General features: G+C 37.1%; 3 protein-coding genes and 1 non-coding gene across 7 annotated transcripts; 1 reads left to right on the forward strand and 3 right to left on the reverse strand.

The window, feature by feature from the left end:
* Nucleotides 1–1,596: 1,596 nt before the first annotated feature.
* mtif3 (mitochondrial translational initiation factor 3) lies at nucleotides 1,597–4,391 on the reverse strand. The gene is made up of 4 exons (XM_006792707.3): nucleotides 4,311–4,391; nucleotides 3,224–3,692; nucleotides 2,585–2,736; nucleotides 1,597–1,973 (listed from the first exon to the last, which is right to left on the reverse strand). Exons 2-4 carry the CDS (start codon nucleotides 3,681–3,683, stop codon nucleotides 1,725–1,727), a joined length of 861 nt encoding a protein of 286 aa, XP_006792770.2. The 5' UTR covers nucleotides 3,684–3,692; nucleotides 4,311–4,391; the 3' UTR covers nucleotides 1,597–1,724.
* A 2,301-nt stretch (nucleotides 4,392–6,692) lies between these two features.
* On the reverse strand, nucleotides 6,693–6,765 carry trnav-uac (transfer RNA valine (anticodon UAC)). Its single transcript has one exon. It is a non-coding gene; the product is annotated as a tRNA-Val (tRNA).
* Nucleotides 6,766–9,834: 3,069 nt separating this feature from the next.
* On the forward strand, nucleotides 9,835–19,655 carry LOC118454297 (adhesion G protein-coupled receptor G2-like). Of its 2 annotated transcripts, none has more exons than XM_087852278.1 (17): nucleotides 9,835–9,952; nucleotides 10,167–10,301; nucleotides 10,831–10,878; nucleotides 10,983–11,138; nucleotides 11,302–11,334; nucleotides 11,493–11,573; nucleotides 11,802–11,955; nucleotides 12,446–12,608; nucleotides 12,998–13,132; nucleotides 13,207–13,317; nucleotides 13,414–13,450; nucleotides 15,157–15,257; nucleotides 15,660–15,781; nucleotides 18,339–18,607; nucleotides 18,715–18,817; nucleotides 18,907–19,190; nucleotides 19,405–19,655. In XM_087852278.1, exons 1-17 carry the CDS (start codon nucleotides 9,835–9,837, stop codon nucleotides 19,545–19,547), a joined length of 2,193 nt encoding a protein of 730 aa, XP_087708404.1. In that variant the 3' UTR covers nucleotides 19,548–19,655. The 2 variants fall into 2 exon arrangements, with proteins under 2 accessions (XP_087708404.1, XP_087708405.1); XM_087852279.1 differs by having other exon boundaries at nucleotides 9,895–9,952; nucleotides 10,983–11,136; nucleotides 11,294–11,334.
* A 436-nt stretch (nucleotides 19,656–20,091) lies between these two features.
* On the reverse strand, nucleotides 20,092–23,326 carry knstrn (kinetochore localized astrin (SPAG5) binding protein). Of its 3 annotated transcripts, none has more exons than XM_087851932.1 (9): nucleotides 23,220–23,326; nucleotides 22,406–22,470; nucleotides 22,196–22,331; nucleotides 21,896–21,925; nucleotides 21,707–21,806; nucleotides 20,949–21,063; nucleotides 20,797–20,858; nucleotides 20,435–20,509; nucleotides 20,092–20,347 (listed from the first exon to the last, which is right to left on the reverse strand). In XM_087851932.1, the coding sequence occupies exons 1-9, from the start codon at nucleotides 23,309–23,311 to the stop codon at nucleotides 20,219–20,221; spliced, it is 804 nt and encodes a 267-aa protein (XP_087708058.1). In that variant the 5' UTR covers nucleotides 23,312–23,326; the 3' UTR covers nucleotides 20,092–20,218. The 3 variants fall into 3 exon arrangements, with proteins under 3 accessions (XP_087708058.1, XP_006792772.1, XP_006792771.1); XM_006792709.3 differs by having other exon boundaries at nucleotides 22,196–22,313; nucleotides 23,224–23,309; XM_006792708.3 differs by having other exon boundaries at nucleotides 23,224–23,309.
* Between the last annotated feature and the right edge of the window lie 110 nt (nucleotides 23,327–23,436).

The raw sequence follows: 23,436 nt of genomic DNA on the forward strand, positions 1-23,436 counted from the left end.
CCACATATATTTTTCTCCCTTTTAAAAGGATTATGTTCTTCATGACTTTACTGAAGACTTGTAGGATGTCTGACAGGGAGCAGCCATGATGGAGGTCTTTGTTTTATATATATATATATATATATATATATATACATATACATATAATTATTCCAGCGATAACTACAAATGTTAGGTGAAAATTGCAGGCAGTGGTTTCAGTGGACACTTTTCAGTAACATGACACTGGGCCTGTGTCAACATGACACTGGGCCTGTGTCATGTTAACACACACCAGTTATATCCCATATTTTTAACACTACTCTCATCTGACAACAAGCACTGTCTGCACGCTGCCATCGCTCAAACATAAAATAACCATTTCTTGGTTAAACAAAAGCAACGTTGACTTACTGCACTACCGTGTGGTACAAACAGGTATTACATGAAAGTACAACTGGACCTCAGTTTGATCTCACTTCAATATAGATTTTGGACATGAAGTCATTTCTTCACGATGATGGTTTTAATGAGTTTTTGTGAATTTAAAATGACTTTTAAACTCAAGACATTTGCAAAAAGTAATTTCAAGTTCCCGTCATAGCTTCACAATAAGAAAACATTGAAGACATGTTGATTTGCTCAAGAAGATCTTATAAATGAATCCAGATGCAGATTCATCCTGTATCTCAGCGGTCCCCAACCCCCGGGCCTCGGACTGGTACTGGTCCATGAGTCGTTTGGTACCGGGCCACGAGAGTTGAGGCTCAGGTGTGAAATGTGTGGTTTTCAGGGTTTTTATCGGTTTTCAGCGTTATTTTGTTATCGTTTTTATCATTAACTCGGTTTTCCTGGGTCTTTTCATGTGTGTTATGAATAAATTTTCTTTTTTTTGGTACCGGTACTAGTTTTATTTTGTTGTATTTATCCGCAACACCTTAAAGGCCGGTCCGTGAAAATATTGTCGGGCATAAACCGGTCCGTGGCGCAAAAAAGGTTGGAGACCGCTGCTGTATCTGGAATGCTGCAGTGTACACATAACTTTAAGTCAAAACCTGCAGGTTTCAGCCTCTCAAAAATGCCCTTGATCCATTTATCCATAATTATAAAACAACAGCCTTCCCCCTCACATGGAGGCAAACAAATAAGATGCATAATTGTTTTTTACTGTGCTGCATTTCTCACTGCTTTTATCTGTCTAGGTTTGTTTCTCCCACCGTTCATATTGCTTAATTTTGCTTTTATTGCAAGTGTTTCTTGCTGTATTAGGTCTTTAATTTTTATTGTTTAATTCATACACATTTTTTCCTATTTTAAGTCTTGTGTTTACCTTGTTGTTACCTTGTGTTTAAAGCTATGTTTTATCTGTTTTGAATCGCTCATCTCTTTTTGATGTCTTTTTTGTCACTTTTTTGTTTATTTTACATGTGCTTCTAGTCATTTTGCCTTTTGGTGGCTGCCTACATGAAATATTTTGTGTATCTGGACATTTTGTGCGTTTGTATCTCATTATGTTTCACTGTTATTTTGTTGTTTGCAGTTTTCTGTACAGTCATTTTGTGGCTCTGTTAAGCAATTTTGCGTTTGTGCCAAAGGTTAAATGACCGCCTGGTCTTGTATCCCGTGGGACCTCCATGCCCTGGGTTATAAACTTTTAAACTACAAAGTCTGATTGACGAAACAAGTTGTGGCATGTAGGCACAAACTCCAACTTGCTTTTGTGAAAAAGTTTTATTTCTGTCACATCAGTGCTGTGTGGACCCTTGTGTTGTGTCCGTGCTGCCAACAGGAGACGTTTCACTCTGAGCGGCCTCTGAAGTGGAGTTGGCAGGCTGTGCTTCTGCAGCCTTGTTCTTTCCTTTTTGTGACAGTTCCTTTGCTGAAGGCGGTCGGAGGATGCACACGGCTGCTTGGCCATCACGTATCACTTTTGGCCTTGAGACAAATCCCACCATTACTTCCATTTGTTCCACGATTTGCTCCAGAGCGGCATCCTGTGGAAAGAAAACACAAAGATGTTTCTGCATAAAAAGCTTTTAAGGAAGAAAAAAAAAAATGTAAATGCGAAAGTAATTTTTACTGGAATATGAGCAATACTGAGTTTTTACTGAGGATTTTACTTACTCATATTTTACTTTAATGTTTTTGTTATAAACAGCCCTAAATTGCTGTGCAAAGTTTTGTTTAAGTAATTAAGCAAGACTTACATCTAAATATTTTTGAACCAATAACAGGGATTTTAAAAAAAAATACATTAGCTTATTGCTAAATAAGCTCCTTACTGTATTTGAAACGACACGGGGAACTTCTCTGAGAAGCCAGAAATGAATCAAGCAAAACAATTAATCTCTAAAACTCATTTTTTTTCTTCAGGAATACAATTGAATAATTGTAATTTGGCATCTTAATCAAATAATAGCGTGCTTTGCCCATTTCTCTGCTTTTTTGTGAAATAATGAATTTGAAAATTGACATAGTGGTAGATTAACCACTGCAACAATATATGTATATACATTTGTTATGTTATATTAGTCACAACTCAGACCCTTACTGAATAAAAGAATAATCAAAGAATTCGCTCAGGTTTATAGGCGTTCTTCCTCACCAGGTTAAATGCAGATTCACGACGTACTGCCCGCAGAGTGATCTTCACATGGTGTTTCTTTTCCAGCCAGCTCTCCACCTGCTTCAGCTTTGTGGTGAGGTCATGAGACGCTATGCCAACTGAAAAGCTGAGCTCCTTCACCTGCACAGGAACTGGAGCAGAAAAAACAACTATTTTTGGACTTACAGCTGCTTGTCAACCTGTCACCCGAAAAGTGCTTTTCTAAAGTCTATGACAATTTCAAGCAAAGGGTATGACTTTGGTGTAATGTAACTCTTTATTTCTTGAACTGTCCTTAAACTGACCTAGGTAATGCCTCTTTTCTCATTTCTCAGTTTGTACATCCCCAGTTCCTTTTTCCTCACATCCTCTCCTGGAGCCTTATTTCCCCAGCGAGGACAAAGAAGGAATGCAAGGAGAGAGAACTGGCTGTGTGCCATGCCTCGTTAATATGTTCAAGGTGAAAACACTTCTGCAAAGGATACACCTGAGCATCCTCAATTATAGCTCCTCTGCCTTACCTCCCCTGTTCTCTGTCCTTCAGATACATTTTAGGAACTGAGACATCCTTCAACATAATGTCTGGGTTGAAGGCAGTAGGATAGAGAGGAATGAGAAAAGCATCTGGTAACGATCTACCTGCTTTCGCTTTCTTCTTCTCCCGCATTTTTAGTTGCTCCTCGTGGATCTGTTTGCCGCTCATCAGCTGGTAGATTGGTGGGTCTTTGTGCTCACTGAGTAGCACTAACTTGAGACCCTCCTCATCCATCATTCTGATGACATCTGCACGGTGCATGACGCCCAGGTTCTCACCAGCTGCACTTATCACCTGTATCTGACGCTCAGGGATCTTACGGCCGATGCTGCTGATCGAGGCATTTGCTCTGGGATCTTGCTTTTTCTTCTTTGGCGTGGCTGGAGTTTGTTCTGTATTGTGTACTTCAGTGGAGAAAGCAGACCGTCTCCAAGAGGCAGCGATGATATTACATCTTTTGCTGCATATTGTAAATCTTGAGGCTGGTGGCTTATACATGGGACTCCCACCACACACCGTTCTCACTGCATGGCTTAGCACCCATCTTACACAGCCTGCAGACATATCCTAAACCTTAAGAAGAAATGATGAGATTATTCGACAGTGCATTCACAATTTAAGAACTAATATCACAAAGCTCAACATCAAACACAATTTAAACATCAATAATTGTCTTTCAAGCGAAAAAAAACTGTTTAATTATCCAGTTTTCATAATCGAGCCAGCCTCCATTCGAAAATAGTCCAATTTAATTTCTTTGCTTGTTTTACTTTTACTTGTTACTGAACAAACCGCACAAGTTACGAGTAAAAACACTATCGGGGTCCCATCTGTCATTCGGGATACATCAGCTTTGTTTCATCGCTTAACATTTTACACTGGGACAATGGATAGTCTGGCAAACTGGAATGCGATGACAGCTAGAAAACCTTGATTATTTGCGAAGTATATAAGAGTGAATGTCTTTTAATGAGTGTGAAATTAGCACATAAGTGTCTGGTGTGTTACAGTTCACAGAGAAAAGGAATGCACTTCGGGTTGGTTGTCATTAAGTGTCCTAGACAGAGCAGTTTGTCTGTGGAGCCAGCGGGTTACAAACATCACTGCATGCAATAATTAGAGAAGCGCAAGAATCCAGACAGAAACTAAACCTCCCCGTTATATCTCCTGCAGTGCGTTTTTGCTACTCACTCGTGTCAGTGCCGTTTATTATTGCTCTCCGCATCAGGGTGACTACTGTAACTCCTTCCGCCATGCACTTCTTCGTTTACTTTGTCTCAACTAACTCATATACTGCCCTCGTGAGGAAAACCTAGGACACTACACTCACTGGACAAGTCCTTGCTAACACCGATGTTTCTATTTCTTTTGTTTTTGTAATGTCTAATAGCTTTGCTTATGTTGGTAAATGCACTGTAGGGAAGTGGATTTATGAGGCTGTTGCACCTTCTCCCTTTTTGACAGATTACAGGGGAAAAAGTCACAACATTAACAACGGTTTAAATTCCTACAATCACTTTTTGGCAGCTGATCATTTTCCATGATGTGACTCTCCCGTTCCACTGCATCCTAAAGGTGCTCTATTGGAATGAAATCTGGTGGTTATGGAGGCCATCTGAGTACAGTGAACCCTCCGTCATGTTCAAGAAACCATTGTGAGAATACTGAAACCTTGCAATATGCTGGAAGCAGTCATTAGAAGATGGTTACAGTGTGGTCACAAAGAGATGGACATGGTTAGCAACAATACCCAAGGTCGGCTGTGGTGTTTAAAGAATGCTTGATTGGTACTAAGGGCCCTTTAGTGTGCCAAGAAAACGTTCCCCACACACTACACGACCAGCTGTCTGTTTTCAGTGTGATGTGTTGTATGTTCAAAGATGCTCTTCTGCTGCAACCTGTGGTTATTTCAGTTACTGCTGCCTTCCTATCAAATCAAAATGATGTTTATTTTCTTCTGCAAATTAGTAAATCTAAATATAGTTTTAATTGAATATGAGAAAATATTTTTGTGACGTTATGTGCTAAGTTGAAGGCATTTTATACGTTTTTGTTGTTCAAATTTAGATTATGAGGAAATGATTAAGACGTAAACCTAAGAGGGTAGGGCTAAATAAGTATATACGTATACATATATTCACATATATGTGAATAGTTGATTTTTGTATTATATGATTTATTTATTACATTTTATGTAGAGTGAATAAATAAAAGTATATTTACGGTGGCCCCTACAGACAAAGCACATACAAACTTCAAATCACGTACGAACTCCAAAACACGTTGAAACACGTAAAAACTCCAAAACACGTAAAAACACGTACACACTCCAAAACACGTACAAACTCCGAAGCACATAAAAACTCAAAACACGTACAAAAGACAACAAAAGTGCTCCAGGATGCTAGGGGCAGTGTTGAGCTTTTGTTACCTAGTGGCTACACAAGCCAGCAAGTACCAACGACCGGATTTGGTGTGTGGTAGTAACAGGTAAATGAACATTTTTTTTAATTATTTGAATATATATAAATGCTTGTGTATAAATACACAAACAATACACATATGCTTTCAATTGTGTCATTTAAGTAATCTGCTCTGTTTTGGAAGTTCAGTTCATGCTAGAAATGTGTTTTGGAGTTTGTACATGTTTTGTCTCTAGGGGCCACCGCATATATTTATATATAAACATATATAAATAAAACCACTTTTTTTTTTTTACATTAGTAATTCCTTTTGTGCATAATTTTATATTATTGTTAATAATAGATTAATTAAAGCAACAAAACAACCTGAAGAGCCGGTTTGGAGCCGAAAGAGCCGGTTCTCTAAAAAGAGCCGGAAATCCCATCACTACTGCCTACTCCTTTTCAAACAACTGCATGGAATTGTATTATGAAATGTTGGTGAACGTATATGTTCGAAATAAAAATGAACTGAACTGAGCTCTGTTAGAAATCCTAGCAGATCAACAGTTTCTGGAATAATCTGACCAGCCTGTCTGGGACCAACAGCCGTGCCATGTTTAAAGTCACTTAAATCACCTTTGTTTCCCATTATGATGCTCAGTTTGATTCAGTGTTAGACTTTCTGCCACCATCTACTAGAGGCTGACTAAAGTGTGCAACCAGTCTAAGGAGTCTGATTATAGTTTTTGTGAATTTATATGTGACTTGGCAGTAACAGATGTATGCCTGTGTGATGTACTCATGCAGTCTATGGATGCAGTTTGCTAATAAAGCTTGCCAGTTTTAGAACTCAAACATGGACCACATTAAAAATTGTGCCCTTGCTTTCAGGTAAAATCAATCCAAATTTACTTAAAACTGCTTTAAAAAAAAAATGCCAACAGGGGACGAGTCCTGTGGTTACAAAAGACTAAGGAGAAAATGGCCTTTGGCTCATTTGCTTTGTGATACAAATTTTTATTTGTCACATACACAGCACAACATATAGTGAAATGCTTCTGTCCTGAACTGCAGGCAGGCTGCGCCTCTCCAGGGCTGGTTTTTAGCATGGTGGGAATTGAACAGGTGTGTATCTTACCACTACACTGTCCAGCTGCTATAAAGTAAGTGGTTCCACTGGGGCTTGAACCCAGGACCTTCTGTGTGTAAAGCAGACATGATAACCGCTACACTACGGAACCAGGGGTGATTGTTTGCTTCTCATTTTTGTTGTTAACCAATGAGTGTGTTTCACACTGAGATCGGTCCCAAGCCTCTGACTTACATTAATGTGCAAGAATACATCTTCCCTTCGTCGCTCATCCACATTCTACTGTGCATGCATGGAATAATATGTCTTTTATTTAGTGTAATAACATTTTCATATCTGTCCATGTGAGTGTTTGCAAGAGTCTTCTAGCTTATATTTGCTCTTTTCAGTCATTTTGGTGTTTATTTATTAATGCAAGAAAAAGCGTTGCTTTGTAGCTGCTGATAAACGCTCCTCTGTGTGTGGCATAGAGGGGAATTTGGCTAAACATTGACTACATGTGTGCTGTTTTGTGCTGGACAGGAAGTGTTCGGTGTGCTTCCAAGAGCTTATGTGCTCAACAGGTACATACTTTGCCTGTTATTTGTTTATGTGTCACTGTTGGTATACGAAGAGTTGCGTGCCATACTATTTCTTGACTGGAAAAAGTCACTCCGTGGACTGTTAATACCAGGTTACACTAACCTGACTGGAGACAGTGCACAGATAATGTGAGGTGTTCATCATCCAGTCTAATACTGAGACCCTGAGGCTTTTAGTGAGCGTGGGAACTGAAACATAAACTCATAAATCTTAAAGTTAACATGTTTATTTCAGACAGCACAGGCAACTTGTATGCAAAGAAAATGCAAACTAATTCCAGCTCAACAACTCCACTTAACCACAACAGCATGCAAATATTGTTACCAAGAAAAAATAAAATACAAAATGTAAATGATTTTGTGTATATAAGATAGTACTATAAATACATCAGCAGCAAGAGCTTATCAGCAAGCAGCCCCTATGGGCGACTTTTTTAGAAGTAAGCAGAAATGGAAAAAACCGGCATCCATGTGGGAATTGCCAGACAGTCAAATTCCCAGTCACACTGACTACAATAACAGCAGTAACGTCAAATGTTGAGAAAGAGAGGTTCAAAATTAAATTCAATGGAATACCCTCGGGTTATTTGTTTATGTGCAAATATGAAATGTCTGCCTTTTTTGGAAAGCCAACAAAATTCCGACAATGTTTTTCCAAGAAATTCTTTCATTCTCAGGATGCTTTAAATACTGTTTGGCAGATGTGTGCCTTACAAGAGTCATCTTCTAACTTCTAAGGCTGTATAACATGAGTGTTGGGCTCTTAGTCACATCACTGAGGGTCGTTATTGCTCCATTAACAGCACAGATTTCTTCTATCTTCCACTGATGCTGTTGAAGTGGTTTTCTACCCTCCCCCGATCTATACCTCCATCACAGTTTCATCATGGAAGTCTACAGAGTGAAATCTTATATACACTGTGACTTTATAACTGATGGGTAGTTGATTAATGATGTCACATTAGGAAACTGTTACATTTCAAGACAAGTTGCAGCCAACCCCAATTTGAGGTGCCACAGCAAACGATCTCAACACTTTGTTAAAGAATATAGTTGACCTTCTGATTATTAAATGGCATGGCCAATAAAATGCTACAAATCTAAGCATAATTTTCCCTTGGTCATTATGAGATAGCTGTCACAATTCATCCAGCTGTTTCTGTCAGCAGTCAGATCATCATCATTATGCCCGTACCTTAACATTACGTCTAATTTATATGCACCACAAATAAAGATGATGCAATACATACATGTATACATATACAGGCGCAGTATATTTTGGATCATGGACTATTACTTTCCTGCTGTTTACTTTTCTTATCATCCTAGGGCGAGTTACTCTTCGTTTTTCTTTTCAAAACTAGACAGATGCTTTCTAATCAGTGATTTGTACCTCACTGTAAAATCACAGTATGTACATTCATGAAGGTGTCTGCAGATTATAGTTAGCTATAGATTATAGATTATAGATTATCGTCATAGTTAGAGTAATTATAATCCTGAAATTTTGACTTTCTCTCTGATAGGTTTGTTGTGGTTTTTCAGCATAATGATGGTCTTTAAAAAAAAAAGTTTAATAGTTGAAAATCAGCTCCAGATCTAATTTTTAACAAGGAAACTGAGCTCGCGTGGCCATAAAACCACTTATTACTTCTGAGCCGCACTGAAAATAAGAGGAAATATATAAAAATGGCTGTAATTCATTAACAGTTAATGAAATAATTTTGTCAGACCTTTATAATTACAGGCAAAAATCAGGGCTTTGATCACATCCTAAATGTTCTCTGTGGTGGTGTCCAGAGGCCAAATATTGTCCAAATATTTAGCCCAAAGAATTTGGACTAAATATTGCAATACTCATATAGTTGTGTCAATAAATGTGGTTTACTGAGCAAAACAGGTCAAATCTTTCATTTTCCACCCACTGTGATACTGATTTTAATGTCACACCTTTGAAAACGTGGGAGGTTGTTTGTGAAGCAGACTTGTTTCCAAAAATATAGATTGACACTGAAACTGATAACCTCTGCTTTGTTGTTAAAGGCCATAGTCGGGTCTTTACTCCGAGTTTTCATTTAGCTCATTGTAGTTTTTTGTGAATAACATTATTTATGTTTCCATTAACCCTTAAGGACCCACAGTGACACTGGTGTCACTTGGCAACACAGAAAGCATCTGAGCTGTTAAATAATATGAACATATTTCATCTGCTTGAAATGATGAGAAATGATCACTTATGAGAGTTTTAGGATACAAATCCTCCTGAAAGGTTACGCTTTTAACACGTCTTCATTAAAAAAATGATGCTGTATGCACAACATGATAACAGCCAGTGTGCAGCTCACAAAATTAGCCCTGGATCCTCATCCAAGCACATCACAGTTCCTATGCCTGCTTTGCATAGCACACTCAAGTCTGATGACATATTCAGAAACTGAATTTGCAAGACAAAATTTGTGCAGTAGGTATCTACCCAAAGTTTGACAACAAGTGCACATCGCCAGAGGTTCAGTTCCTCTCCAGGTGCTCTGCTGACTAATGATTTGACTTCAGCCAGAGAAAGGTAAAAAATGAAATGCTTGGGGCATCTTTGGCTGAAAGTTCCTTTTTAAAAATGGCTTTTGAACAATACTTGGTATATGTTAACTGCAGGACTGAATGAGTCACACATCCTGACTCACATCACATCCCATCCAAACATGACTCGGCTCAGTTGGACTGCTTTGGTTTTGTTAATGAGCATTTTGCAGGTTCCAGGTGAGTACATGAATTCTGCTGAATCTTTACAGGACATTTGTTATCTTAGCTAAACGTTCAGCAAGTGCTAGTGTATCACAATTCATTTTTCTTTAAATGAATTATACTTTTGAAACAAGACGACCAAAATTTTGAATATCACAAGTTCAACTGTGGTAGCTATAATGTCAGTGTTAACTAAATCGATAAAAATATTTGTCAGTTTTTATTTCAGGTTCATCCAAACGTGGACATGGCTATTCAAGAAATAATTTCATGGATATCAGAAACTGTTTCAAGCAGAAAGAAAGTTTTGTTGTTGTCGATAGTTTCTATGGCAATATCAATGCAACAAACTACTGGAACCAGAGTAAGTCAAATACACATTTCAGTTACAACTGCTTCTCATTTTTCACAAGTTGCGATGAAATGAGATTCTCTGTTTTTGCAATCACCGTCCAACAAAGAGGAAATTAAACAAAAGCCAAAGATTTGACCTGTTGAAATTAATTGGACTGGGATTGAAATTTCTGGGAACTTTGATTGGAAATGCATTTCGGTTTTTTTAATATGAGACCTGGTTCGACAAGACTTTATGGAGATTAATTCATTTAAAGGAGCCTTTTGATGTGTTATAATCTAACTTGTACAGGTTACTTAAGCATGTTGGGACAAACTCCAAGTTTAGATGAACATGAAGTGCAACACATTTACATGGATGTTTTGTCCTGTGTGAGATCCCTCATCCCTGTAAATGCACTTTATTTAGACCTTGTTAAAATGTCAATGCAATAAAATTCTGAAAGTGTTTTTTTTTTTCTAGATATTGATTTATAGTTGTTAAGGCATGTAAAAGATTTAAATGTATTAAAAACACACACTGTTCTTTGCCTTTACAGCAAAAGTGAATTGCATAGTATTTGTAGAGACAAACGGAACTGAATTGGGTGAGTCCAGCTTAGTTTCATATTGTTTTAGTTGCCAATATTTGACTTTCTAATCAGCATTTTAGCAAATAAAAATGTATCTGTGTGTTGTTTTTTAATACCAGAAAGTTGTACCAGAGAAAATCAGGACACTTGGCCAAAAATTAAAAACAATGGCAGCATTTTGAAACTTCACATTTCAAAATGGCATATAGTTCAAGATGTGCATATGTACGTTCTGTATGGAACATTCTGCAACGCCACACAATTTAACTTTACAGGTAAAACAACTCTTCGGTATTTTATATTTTTGAACTTCTTGTTTTTTCAGTATTGTTAGCAAATTAAAATTAAAAAATATATATATAAAAAATGATAAAATATGATAAATGATAAAATAAAAAAATATCTAATTAACCAAACATTTTTGTCATCTTGATCCAGGTAAAAACTGTGTCTTCAATACCACAGACACAGGTAAATTCATATCAATGAAAAGATAAAATGCAGAGCTAATAGGAAATATTTAAAAGTTGAAGCCTTGAAAATAAGGATTAGAATGCAATGTTAATTTTTTTTCTCCTGCCTTTCTTTCTCTGATTGTGGTGGTAAAATCTGACAAAATAATGCAGAAGGGTCTTGTCATATCAGATGTATCAATACAACCACAGTGTGTAAAAACTCTGCCTATGATAAAAAAGAATGCAGTACCATGGGTAAGTTTAGTCAAGTGCAGGCAAGTATCACACTTTCATAATAGCCATTTTTCCTGATGAGTGCACAATGAATCGGACAAATCTTGCCTAACAGAGTCTTTGCATTACGCCATCATTTGATTAAATAAAATTCATATAAGTAAAATGCTGAGAGTAAAATAACACCTTTCTTTATATTTTGTTAAATGTGGAGTTCTTAAGTTTAAACCTAAATTCTCCACCTTACAGCTCCAAATCTCCAGAATGAATACATAATCAACATAACCTCAACAACCACCAACTGTATAAACTGTAACAATCCAGTGAAAAAGCCTGAGGAGACAAAAGTACTTAATACAACACTTTCTGAAAAAGGAGGAGAAATTATTGCTGCAAATGCCGCGTAAGACACACTCACTTACCAAATGATATACTGCATGTATTCATCATTTATTTTCTATTGAGTTATTTAAGAAGATCTATATCTAGAAGATCTAAATCTGAGTTTTCCACTCGGTTTTTCTCATTTTCCACTCACTGTATAGTTTTGCTTTCACTTGCTACTTAGATTTAGACACTACTACCTACTGGGCTCAGGATCAGTAAACCTTACTATTGAAATGAAGAGTTGAAAGTGATCTCCATATCCCACTAATACAATTAAACTGTGCATCACACATTGCTGCCAAAAAACAACTTACGTGTAAGACATTCTAGCAGCTTTGAAAAACTCCTATATTATTTTCCCCAGAAAGAAAATGCTGAAAAGTTTAGTTTGGTTTTTGACATTTAAAAACCCCCCACTGTAAAACATGTTTTTTTAAAAACTGATTTTACGTACAGCATCTTACATTTACAGTATAATATAGAAATGTTCTCACATCTGTCTACAGTAAACTAATGAATGACATGAGCAACTTGGCGGACAAAATAAATGGATCTTCAGCTGAAATATCTGTAGGAGAAGGAGTCAAAGGAGTTTTGGTGAAAGAAACACATAAAGACGAAGTAGCAGAAGTATTATTTGCTTATCAGTCTCCAAATGACAGCATAAATGTAGGTGGAATTAAATTTATTTTAACTTTTACACGTTCTATTGTTCTGTCCTAGCATTTCCTCCACTAAAATCCCAGCAGTAGCGGGTTCCCAAAATGTCATTGCTTTGATTTAAGATTTACCTAGAAATCATGACACCTAAAAAATGGAAGGGGCCTTTGCCCATAATTGCATGTAATCCTACGACTTCCTTTTTATTATTGATTTTTTTTTGTACAATTGAAACAGTTACAGCAACTAAAAACAACAGTTAAGATTATTATGTAGTTATTACAGTATGTTCAAGTTACCGCTTACTTGGGCATCACATTGCAGATTTTTGTGGTATTTTGAGTAAGATCCAGGTAAATATGCACTGAGTCTGACTCTTTCTGTGTTCTTTCCTGCAGATTATAGACAACACAGAAACTTTGAAAACATTTTCAAGAGCCGTTACGCTGCCAAAAGAAGCTTTTAATAAAGCTATTGCTCAAAACATCAGTATCCCATTTGCAGCTCTTTTCCGATTTATTAATATGGCTAAGGTAAGGGGCTACAGGCTAATTCAAATGTAAAATTTCCTGTTCAGTGATGGATTGACCATAAGTTGATTTTTCAGGATGAGAAGAACAGTACTGTTTTAGGGAATGAAGTTTTAGCCATTGAAATGGGAGCTGCTATCGCCAACCTCACAGACAAAATAAACATTGTTTTTACGAATATGACATATGTAAGTGAAAAGTTTGGGTCTTTTGGGTCTTTTTCTCTATTTTGTTTTCCATTTTAAGAGCATAAATTAATTAATTTTCATTTGATTTGTTTGCAGAGAGGGATACCGTCTTGTCATTCATGGAATGGTCAAGGTAGCTTCTCTGCTTCATTTGCACGTTGACATAAGGCATTTACAGTTTTGTGTGTTACATATTATTTATGTATTGCTGAGAAAAGCTGAGCAAAAAGTTTCTTCTCTACATTATTTAAGAGAGAAGTGTTACAGTCTTATGTGATCAGCTCAATGATGACGCCAGTGAATTCTGAGCCCACTCTCTGTAAAAGTCCAAAATATATACAGAAAAACACTGTATTTGTTTGTATTGGTAGACACATATTTTCAGGACAGTCAACAAAATTTTCTAACTCTTGTATTTCAGTAGGAAGCATACACTCATCAGCCATGTCATTAGTTACGCTTTGTCTTAATAATACTGGCTTTGAGCAGTCTTATTTCTTCATGGCATAGATTCCACGAGTCGCTCGACACATTCTTCTGAGATTTTGGTTCGCACTGGCGTCACACAATTGCTACAGATTTTATGGCTGTTCATCCATGATGTGAATCTCACATCTCACCACATCCCAAAGGTGCCCTATAGGACTGGGATTTGGTGACTATGGAGTCCATTTGAGTAAAGTGAATTTATTGTCAGAGCCGATCTTCTGCATATATACTCTGACCGGCCTACGTGACACTAACAACAATGCCACATCCAAAGTCACTTAAATGACCTTTCTTCCACATTCTCATGCTCGGTTTCAGGTCATCTCTCTATGCTTAAATGCACTAGATACCTGCCATGGGACTAGATATTTGCATAAACAAGAATAAAAGGGCATGATTTTTTTTTCTATCCCAAACCGAGTGGTTTTTATATCCTAAAGCTAATCAAGTTAGCATTTAATGCTAATTAACAATGTATTATTAATTAATCGTATGGAAAAATATGAAACAACTCCAACCTTCAGTTTTTAAAAGTGGAAAATATTAATTGAATTACAATGAACAAAAATCAATACCAGATGAGACCGAACTAATAAAAAACATGTTCAGGGACATCAAAATAAGGTTGGGAAAGAAGAAGAAGAACACTTTAAGTACAGAAACACAACTTATTAGACTGGAGGTTGTGTCTTCTTTTTTCCAAACGGCTCTGTTAGATGGTTATAAAAACACAAAACTAACCACATTGCCATGACTTGTTATTTGACTAAATAAACTCAACATTTCTTTGGTTTTACTGGAATCAGTATCGGACCAGTTTAACCTGCATTCACAATAATACATGCTGTAGTGAACTTTAAAAAAAAAAAAAAAGCTCATGCAAATGTTTTAACATGGAAAACACTGCGAGAGATAATGAAAACAGAAACCCAGTTTCTGGTGAGTGCCACATCATAGCATGAATAAATAACAAAATAAAAATCAACAACGGGGTCATGGTTTCCACTGCAAAGGCCACGTATCTGATGGCCAATTTAAAGATTCAGCTGTATCATGGTATCAAGAAAAAAATCTGAAAATAGACATAAACTGATCACATTACTTTTATGGTTTTGAAAGTGTGTTTCCTCGAAGATGCATGCTAAAAGTTTTTGCTGTGAGTTTTATGGTGCTTTCAATGTGTGGAATTATTTATCAGGAAACAGAAGTTGAAGTTTTATTTTAAACCAGTCTTGAAACCATTTCTCATCAGGAGTACAAACGACACAAGCAGCTAAATTCTGACACTTGAGCAAACTGAACTTATGTATGGTTAGGCCATCATTGTGTTCTTTGTTTTATTTCTCTTAGGAAGTCAACCAAACTGGACGAGTGATGGCTGTGTGACAAATATAACTAAACATGGCATTACGTGTCAGTGTTCACATTTGACATTCTTTGCTATCTTGATGGTATGTTTTTCTTCTTCTGTAATGATGTACAACCCCACTTCCAAAAAATGGGATGCTGTGTAAACCATAAATAAAACCAGAATGACGTGATTTATAAATCATTAGTAAACCCACATTTTATTAACAATGTATCACAGAAAACATATGAAATCTTTAAACTGTTTTGAAATACGAGCTCATTTTGAATTTGACTCTTTAGGCGATAATCAAATTGGTCACAATTTTATGTTGAGGAATATTATTCAGAAATTTTCCACAGTTTGTTGACTTAATTTGTTGCCCATTTATCTAATTAGTTACTGTTACTGGGGCTGTACTTTCTGTTCCACTTCAACCACACTCTTCACTGTAAACATCAGGCACTGTTTTCATATGAGATGTGCTTTGCTGTGCTTTTTGCAGACTCCTCTTAATGAAACCATTTCAGCTTCTGATTTTCAAAACCTCACAATCATCACCCAAGTTGGCTGTGGACTCTCCATGTTCTTCCTCGCCATAGTCCTCTTCATGCACTTCCTTTCAAGGTAGTAAGTTGGGCTTTTTTCCAATATTGAAGCATTTTAACTATATAGTCAGAAAAGAAAAAGTGTGCATTAAAAATACAGATGACAACAGAAGAGCAGAATAAGCTTTACAGAGAAAATCTGTTGAAAATAAGCTGATATAATAAGTACTGCGCTGTATAGGTCTCTAATACTTATCCCAGGAATAAGATATAAAATCACTATAAAAATCTCTGTAAAGAGAGAGACTCAGTAAAGAGAAACTGTAAAATTCATCATCAGAGGTCAAAATCCTTAATCGTGAATAGAAATACTGTTTAGGTTTTAAAAAATTTGGACCTAAATATGTAATGTTTATTGCGCAAAGGGGTATAAGAGCAAAGTCTTGCTGTTTAAGGGTAAGCAACTAAGTCTTTACCAGATTAATTCACAGCTCTCACTATAACTAGGTGATATATTCCTGAAAGAAAAAAAACATGATTGGGATCTTTATGAATAAAATAGAGCAAAATTGTTATTGATGCAATAGCCTCAAACACTGTACAGAATTTTTTTTAAAAAAATCTTGTTTAGAAAGACATGCTTTTCTGGCAGCTGGTGTGATGAAGCTTCATGTAAATAAGGCTGCTTTCCAGGACAGTGGAACATTGTGATGAGGTGTCATAATGTTTACCACAGGGAAATGAGATTCATCAACAGGGGCCTGATGTTATGTAATGGAAATATCAGCAGTATGTATCAGTCTGCATCTTATGCAAATATAATACTTTCCTTACCTGCCATGTTTCCTGGGGTTTTTCTAAGTCCTCAGCGCACAACCCTCTATGAATGAGCGTTGTTTAAAGAAAAGCAGGCGCATGCTACCTGCATCTCTGTAGATGTATGACACACATTGGCTAGCCTACACGGGCACCACCTGCGTTTTTTGCCATTAGCCCTGTGTGGGTACACGTGGAGCCCATGTGGGAGAAGTGCGGGTTTGCCAAGCCCAGACATCCTCACAGTTTATTCACAGCTACAAACTGTGACCCCCACATGGTCATCTTTACTGAGCATTCAGGTACACTGAATTTGAATATGAGCATGCTGCTATCTCTATCGACAGTCAAATCATCAGTAAACACTAGTAATACAGTTCCATAGCATCCCCTCCACCATGACTAACATGTGACATTTTGCGTCATTCTGATACACACATTGGTTTCGTGTGGCCGAAGATTTTTTTTTTTCCCCAGTAAATTCCAGATATAACACTGTTTAGCTGGTGCAACACACATGCATACACAGAGTTCTCAGTTGCACTTTTAGGTGACGTTTATTTACACACTGTCCAGAGCTGATCGCTCAGTTCTGCTCTGGAGCTCTCTCCTGCTCAGCCCAGCTCTGCTCTCCTTCTCAGTCCATGCTGCTTCTCCCCAGGCCCCAGCAGCTACCGCAAGAGGTTGAACAGCTGATAAAAATCAGTTGTGTTGGCCAATCTCCCCTGGCACTGTCCCCTGAACCCTGCTCGTGCAGCTAACCACATCCCACCACACCAGGTTCTTGGGAATCTTTCTGGAAAAGCTGACCAGGCCTTCTTGTTCTTGAATGTAACCAGTGGTTTGCATCTTGTTGTGCTGTGTAGATTCTTGTCTCCATTTCCATTCATGAAGATGTCTCTGGATTGTAGATCTTGACAGTGATCCACGCACCTTCTCAATAGTGGTCTTTACTTGGTTAGATTTTGTGAAGTGTTCCTCTGCGGTCTTTTGATGTTCCTGAGCTGGGCAGAGTATTGCATCTATTTAAGAAAGCACCCGACTTTAGATTTGCAAACTCCTAACATTTTTTGCTATCTCCCACATAGGTCTATTGTGTTTTTTCAGCTAAAAAAATGGCACGTCTCTCTTATGCTAACATCTCTTTGGCCCTCCTATACAAAATGTTAACATTTAAAAGCTATAAAGTTCAAGGGTTTGAATCAACTTCAGGTATTATGTGTGCTTTACTTGTCATGAAATAACAAGGGAACGGGTCTTATTGGGCAGTGAAACTGATTGTCAGTCAATTTTCAATCTAAATTTTGAGCTTCTGAAAACTGGGGACTTTGTATTAAAATGGCTTAAAAAGGGAAGTTCAACTGTAACCTGAAATTATCGTCTATACTTTTTGTTTGAGGCTATATCACTTTTATCATGATTTCCCTTTAAAACAGTTATTTGTATGTAACATCTCTCCTACTTTTACCGCCTATAACCATGTTTATTTTACTGTATTTGCAATATGGAAATTTGACCTTTTGTGGTTGCTGATATTCAAAACCAAGTTTCTCTCAGAAGCAACCTGCCCTTCACATTTCTTTGACTGAATTTAACAGTTTGTAAAAGACTAAGCAGGCTTTAGTCTTTCACAAACTGTTAAATTTAGCAAATCTCCACATGTGAGAATATTGAATTTGTCAGTTTTTTCCCAATTTATATTAATTAAAAATGAAATAATTACCAAAATCAACAAATACCTTGATTGCTAATTATTTAGACCCACAGGGCATTATTATTTCACGCTTTGTTTCCTCTTTGTTAATCATCTCCCCATACAGGCGAATCAAGGCCACTAATGCCACAAAGATCCTCATCAACCTGGTGTGTGCCTTGTTCCTGCTTAACCTCACTTTCCTGGTCAATAACTATGTGGCGAACCTGAACAACAGTGTGGGCTGTAAGATCATGGCGGCCCTAATGCACTATTTTATGCTGGCCACTTTCACCTGGTTTGCTGCGCAGGCCTTCCACCTGTGTCTGAGCCTGTATACAGGAGGGAAAATCGCAATCCATCGCTACATACTGAAAATCGCCATTACCAGCTGGAGTAAGTTTATGTTATAATTAAAAATTGAACATCTATAGACTTCTTGAAAGCTTCACTCTTTCCTTCTTGCTGTTTCACCTGATTTTTTCCCCCATTTATTTTTCCAGTACTGCCTTCAGTTATTGGGATTGTCCTGCTCTGCATTGGGAAATATGGTGAACAAGTCATCAGCTACCAAAACACTGGAAACGCTGCAGATAGAGTGATGATGTGAGCCTGCTATACTATTACGTACCATTACTATTCCATTACATTTCATATTAAATTTCAGAAAAGCTGACTTGTCTTTTCCTTCTAAGGTGTTGGATAACAGACAACAGTGTCCACTTAATCATCAACATAGGCTACTATGCTTTGGTCTTCCTCTTCACTTTTACCACCTTCATCATCATGATGTCCTGGCTCTGTTGTCTCAGGAATGTCAAAGGAGCCAAAGCAAAAGGGGAGCAAAGTAGCATAAACATCTTAAGCATCATGGGCCTGTGTTTCATGCTGGGCATTACATGGGGCTTTGCTTTCTTTGCCTATGGTGTCTTCCAGGTCCCCGCGCTCTACCTTTTCACCATCCTCAATTCTTTCCAAGGTACTGACAACCAGCAAGCACCTTTCAATCATTCTAAGTCAACCGTGTTGCATAATACCACTCACAGGATAACGCTTGATGTTTTTATTGATTGAATTCAGTTTTTAATATTAAAAACTGTGCATATTTATTTGAAAGAACAAAAATATTTCATGTTCTTCATGCAAAGTACCTTTTCTCTATACACTACTGACCATGTCTTTCTGCTTGCCAGGTTTTTTCCTGTTCGTCTACTACTACAAAACCTCCCGCATGTTACCTCCAGCCTCTGATGAGAAGTCAAGCAGCGTCAGTAACATCACTGATAAAACCAGTCTAAGCAGCTTTACAAACCCCTACTCGAACTGGCTGAGCTGAAGAAACAGACACACTGAGACTGAAGACCCGTACCGTTAAGTGTAAACTGCTGTATAACACTCTAATAGTTAATAACACACAGAGTCCCAGTTAGGTTTGTTGATATTGTAAATACATGTTAGAAAATGGCTTTACTGTTAAAGGTCTTAATTTGTCTTGGAAGCAATGAACTTTGATAGTTTGACAAAAATCAACAGAATATAATAAACTTTTGTCCTTCTTTTAGCCATTTTAAACTGTTAATAGTTTTATATCTTTAGTCAAGTACTAAAGACTATAATAGCCATGACTACTAACTGGCCATATCTCCTGGCAAAGGATGTACCTAAGGTTGCACTTGGTAGCAGGTGAGTGCCTTAAACTGCTGCTCTGCTGCTTCTGATGTGTGAACAGGTGAATAAGAGACACACTGTGAGGCACTTTGTACAACCAAAAGTGAAAAAAAGCGTCTATACAAGTGCCAGTCCCTCTTAAAAAACAAAACAAAAATACAAATAGGGTGACATTAAATTTTGTACACCGACATAAGAAGGAATATGGAACGTGTGGAAATAGGAGTTCTTTATTCAGTTTCACTCACACTGCCATCGAAATACATATCTGCAAATATATATACACAACATTTACTCTTTAAATGGACACAATTTAAATTAAGAAATCAATGAAAACATTCAGAGTAGAAGAGTTTCCGCTTCTTTGAGAGCTCTTTCCAGTTCGGCTGCTTCAGAGGAAAAGTTCTCCCTTTCTTGAACCATTTGTTCTCGTGCCTCCCCTAGGCCTCTCATTGTTTCCTGGATTTCCTAAAAGGTTGTAAAAATAAGTAAAAATAATAAATAAAACTTAACTTTTAGTGACCTGTTACTTTCACTGAGCAGAGTTTTACTCACCTCTAGTCGAGCACGTTGCTGTGATGCAATATCACCAAAGGCCTTTATTTCATTGAGCAGGTCTGCGGAGATGCTCTGAAATACAAGGAGTAAATATTTTAACCCGGTGTTTCTGTAAATGATTATATAAATCCTGTGGGTGTCTACAATACATGTATATTGGGTGCATTTATAATATTTGTTCTTTATTTGCACATTTATTTTTGCATGAAACAAACTAATAAGTGCATGCTTCTGGTTTTCCTTTATATTTCAGCTTGCGGTTATTTGCGTGAATATGAATTAAAGTTTGCTTAAATGTGTAACGAATAAATCCCAAGTGTAAACGTATCATAATGTAAAGTGAAATCAAATAAACATACCATAACCTCTTTCTTCTGACTTTCATTCTGCCGTGCAGCGTCTCCAACTCTTTCGCCTAATACTAAGAATGAAAGATGTATTTCTGTTAAGTCTCTTACAGAAACCACTGAAGAAACTGAAACTGATAAATATATTTTTGTATTTTTTCTACCTGGGTCTATTTTGGCAGTAACCAGAAAAGCATGGCAGTCTTTTAGGTTTTTCTGAACCTCTGCATTCTCTTTTTGAAGGTCACAGTACTGCAGCTCCAGCTTAGCTACTCTTTGCTGTAATAGGAAAATGAATTCAGAATTAAATAGAATATGGTAAAGAGATAACACAGAAGGGCTGTTCAGCTGTGGCTAATACCAAACATGGCATTTATTCTGTTAGGGTTTTTGGCGTCTTTTGTGTCAGATCTATTCATGAAGTAGCCCTTTTGCATTTTCTCCTATAAACTTGTACCAGATAATGTTAAAGAGGACAGATGCATAAAGAAAAGAATAGGAATTAAGAGAGTAAGTAGCAGCCAGGTGATGCTCATAAATGCACTTAACTGAGCACCAGTTTTAGTGCTCAGTTAAGTGCCAAAAACAAAACCTAATCAAAACAAGGGCTACACCTCAGATTCTGTAGGCCTGAAATAATCATATTTTAAATGATAAAGCTCACGACAGCACAATTTTGAAGAAAAAAAAGAAAAGAAGAAGCATAAACTGGTTCATACAACAGGACAACAATCCAAAGAATAGCAGTATCTACAGCATCTACAACAGAATGGCTAAAAAAGAAAAGATTGTTCAAAGCAGTCAAAAGTTCAACTTCAACCTGATTTGAATGTTATGGTGGAACCTTAAGAGAGCTGTGCATAAACCAAAAGCCCACAAACATCAGTGGGCAGTCATGTGTGGTAGCGATTACTTTCTATACCTGTGTGTCTGTGAGGTTTTTTGCCAGCTCCTCATTGGCAGCAGTCAAACATTGATTTTGCTCTTTGAGCTCTGCTTGTTGTCCATATCTAGTGAAGACTCTATGAAAATGTGCAACAAAGTTGTTAGGAAAAAAACAAAAACCAACAGGCTTAAACAATACCCATGTTAATGATTATGAAAGACTCACGCCTTCTGAACTTTATGAGCAACATTTTTCCTAAAAGACAAAAAAGTGAAACAAAATTAGAATTCAGCAGATTAAAGTCTGGCTGTACTAAGAGAATATACACATTTAGGCTTACTGGCAAACGTTTGATAGTCTTTACACTACATGATCCTGAATAGGTAAGCCAGGAAATTATCAGGCACAGTTTTGTTACCACAGTTGACTCCTATCATCACTAGGGAAAACTTGAGACGCATGCACTTGGTAACCTTTATTGTTCTCATACAACTGTGACCATTCACACGGGTCATAATTTGTTACCTTGGTGCATTTTCTTTATGTGGTTTAAGGACACCATCTGGTCTCTGGGCAGCAGTGGTTGTTGCGGGTGCAGTTGCTGTGTCTTTGGATTCTTGTTTATGATTGTTTTTCTTTGTTTCTGTAGGTGGGTGTACACCTTGAAGAATGAACGTTGTTAACAAAATTAAAGTAATCAATTGAAATAACTAGAAAAGTTCAAATTCACCTCACCTCTTGGAATTTTTGAAGACATGACTGTTCCTAAAAAGTATAATGTCAGCAATAATAAAAGCCACCTGCATGGGAAAAACAACACAAGACAGTAAGACCGTATTTGTATCCTGGGTGTTTTCATTTCTTTTTTTCACTAAGATGTGTTATAACAGTAAAATAAAATTAACTGCTGTATTGTTGTTGGGTTTGGTTTGTTTTGCATTCAGGCTACTCTAAAATCTTGCAACTGAGGTATGTGACAATAAACTTTCAATGGATGTAGACCAGGAGTGGGGAACTCCAGATCTCAAGGACCAGTGCCCTGCAGGTTTTTGATATCAACCTGGGTCAACATACCTGAATCAAATGATTACTTCATTACCAGGCCTCTGGAAAACTTCAAGTCATATTGAGGAGGTAATTTAGCTATTTGAATCAGATGTATTGGATCAAGGACACATTCAAAACCTGCAGGACACCGGTCCTTGAGGCCTGGAGTTTCCCAATCCCTGATGGAGACAGCAAAGACTACATAAAACTCTAAACTATCTGGATATCAGTCATGTTAAACTACTTAAATCAGAAGTCTGACAAACTGACCAGAGAATTCAAAAATCGATGCGTTTTATTTAAGTTTATTTATTTCTTCACCGCAGCCTCACTGAGATCCCTCTAGGGGAGCTTGACACATAAAACTCTGTTAAAACGACCGACCTCTATAGAAAAATAGCTTTCGGTCGTAATTTCTTCAATACTCAACAAATCAAAAAGCAGTACTTAAATAATAGTCGCTTACTGAATGTGATCTAGGTAATTAGCACAATATCAATGCTTACCTTTAAGGACACTAAGTATGCAAGCTGAATTCTCAACAGACAAATACCAGTTGACAATTTTAAAAAACGTCCCGCCCTCTGCGACCATTTCCGGTTGTAACGTTATTTCCTGTGTAAATAAAATAAATTTTCAATAATTCTGTTCCTCAAAAGATTTTTTTTAAATTAAACTGAGTTATCAGTTTTAACATTTTAATTGACAGGCTGTTGTTA

This window comes from Neolamprologus brichardi, chromosome 15, assembly GCF_056152115.1.
Source record: "Neolamprologus brichardi isolate AB-2024 chromosome 15, ASM5615211v1, whole genome shotgun sequence".
NCBI lineage: Eukaryota > Metazoa > Chordata > Actinopteri > Cichliformes > Cichlidae > Neolamprologus > Neolamprologus brichardi.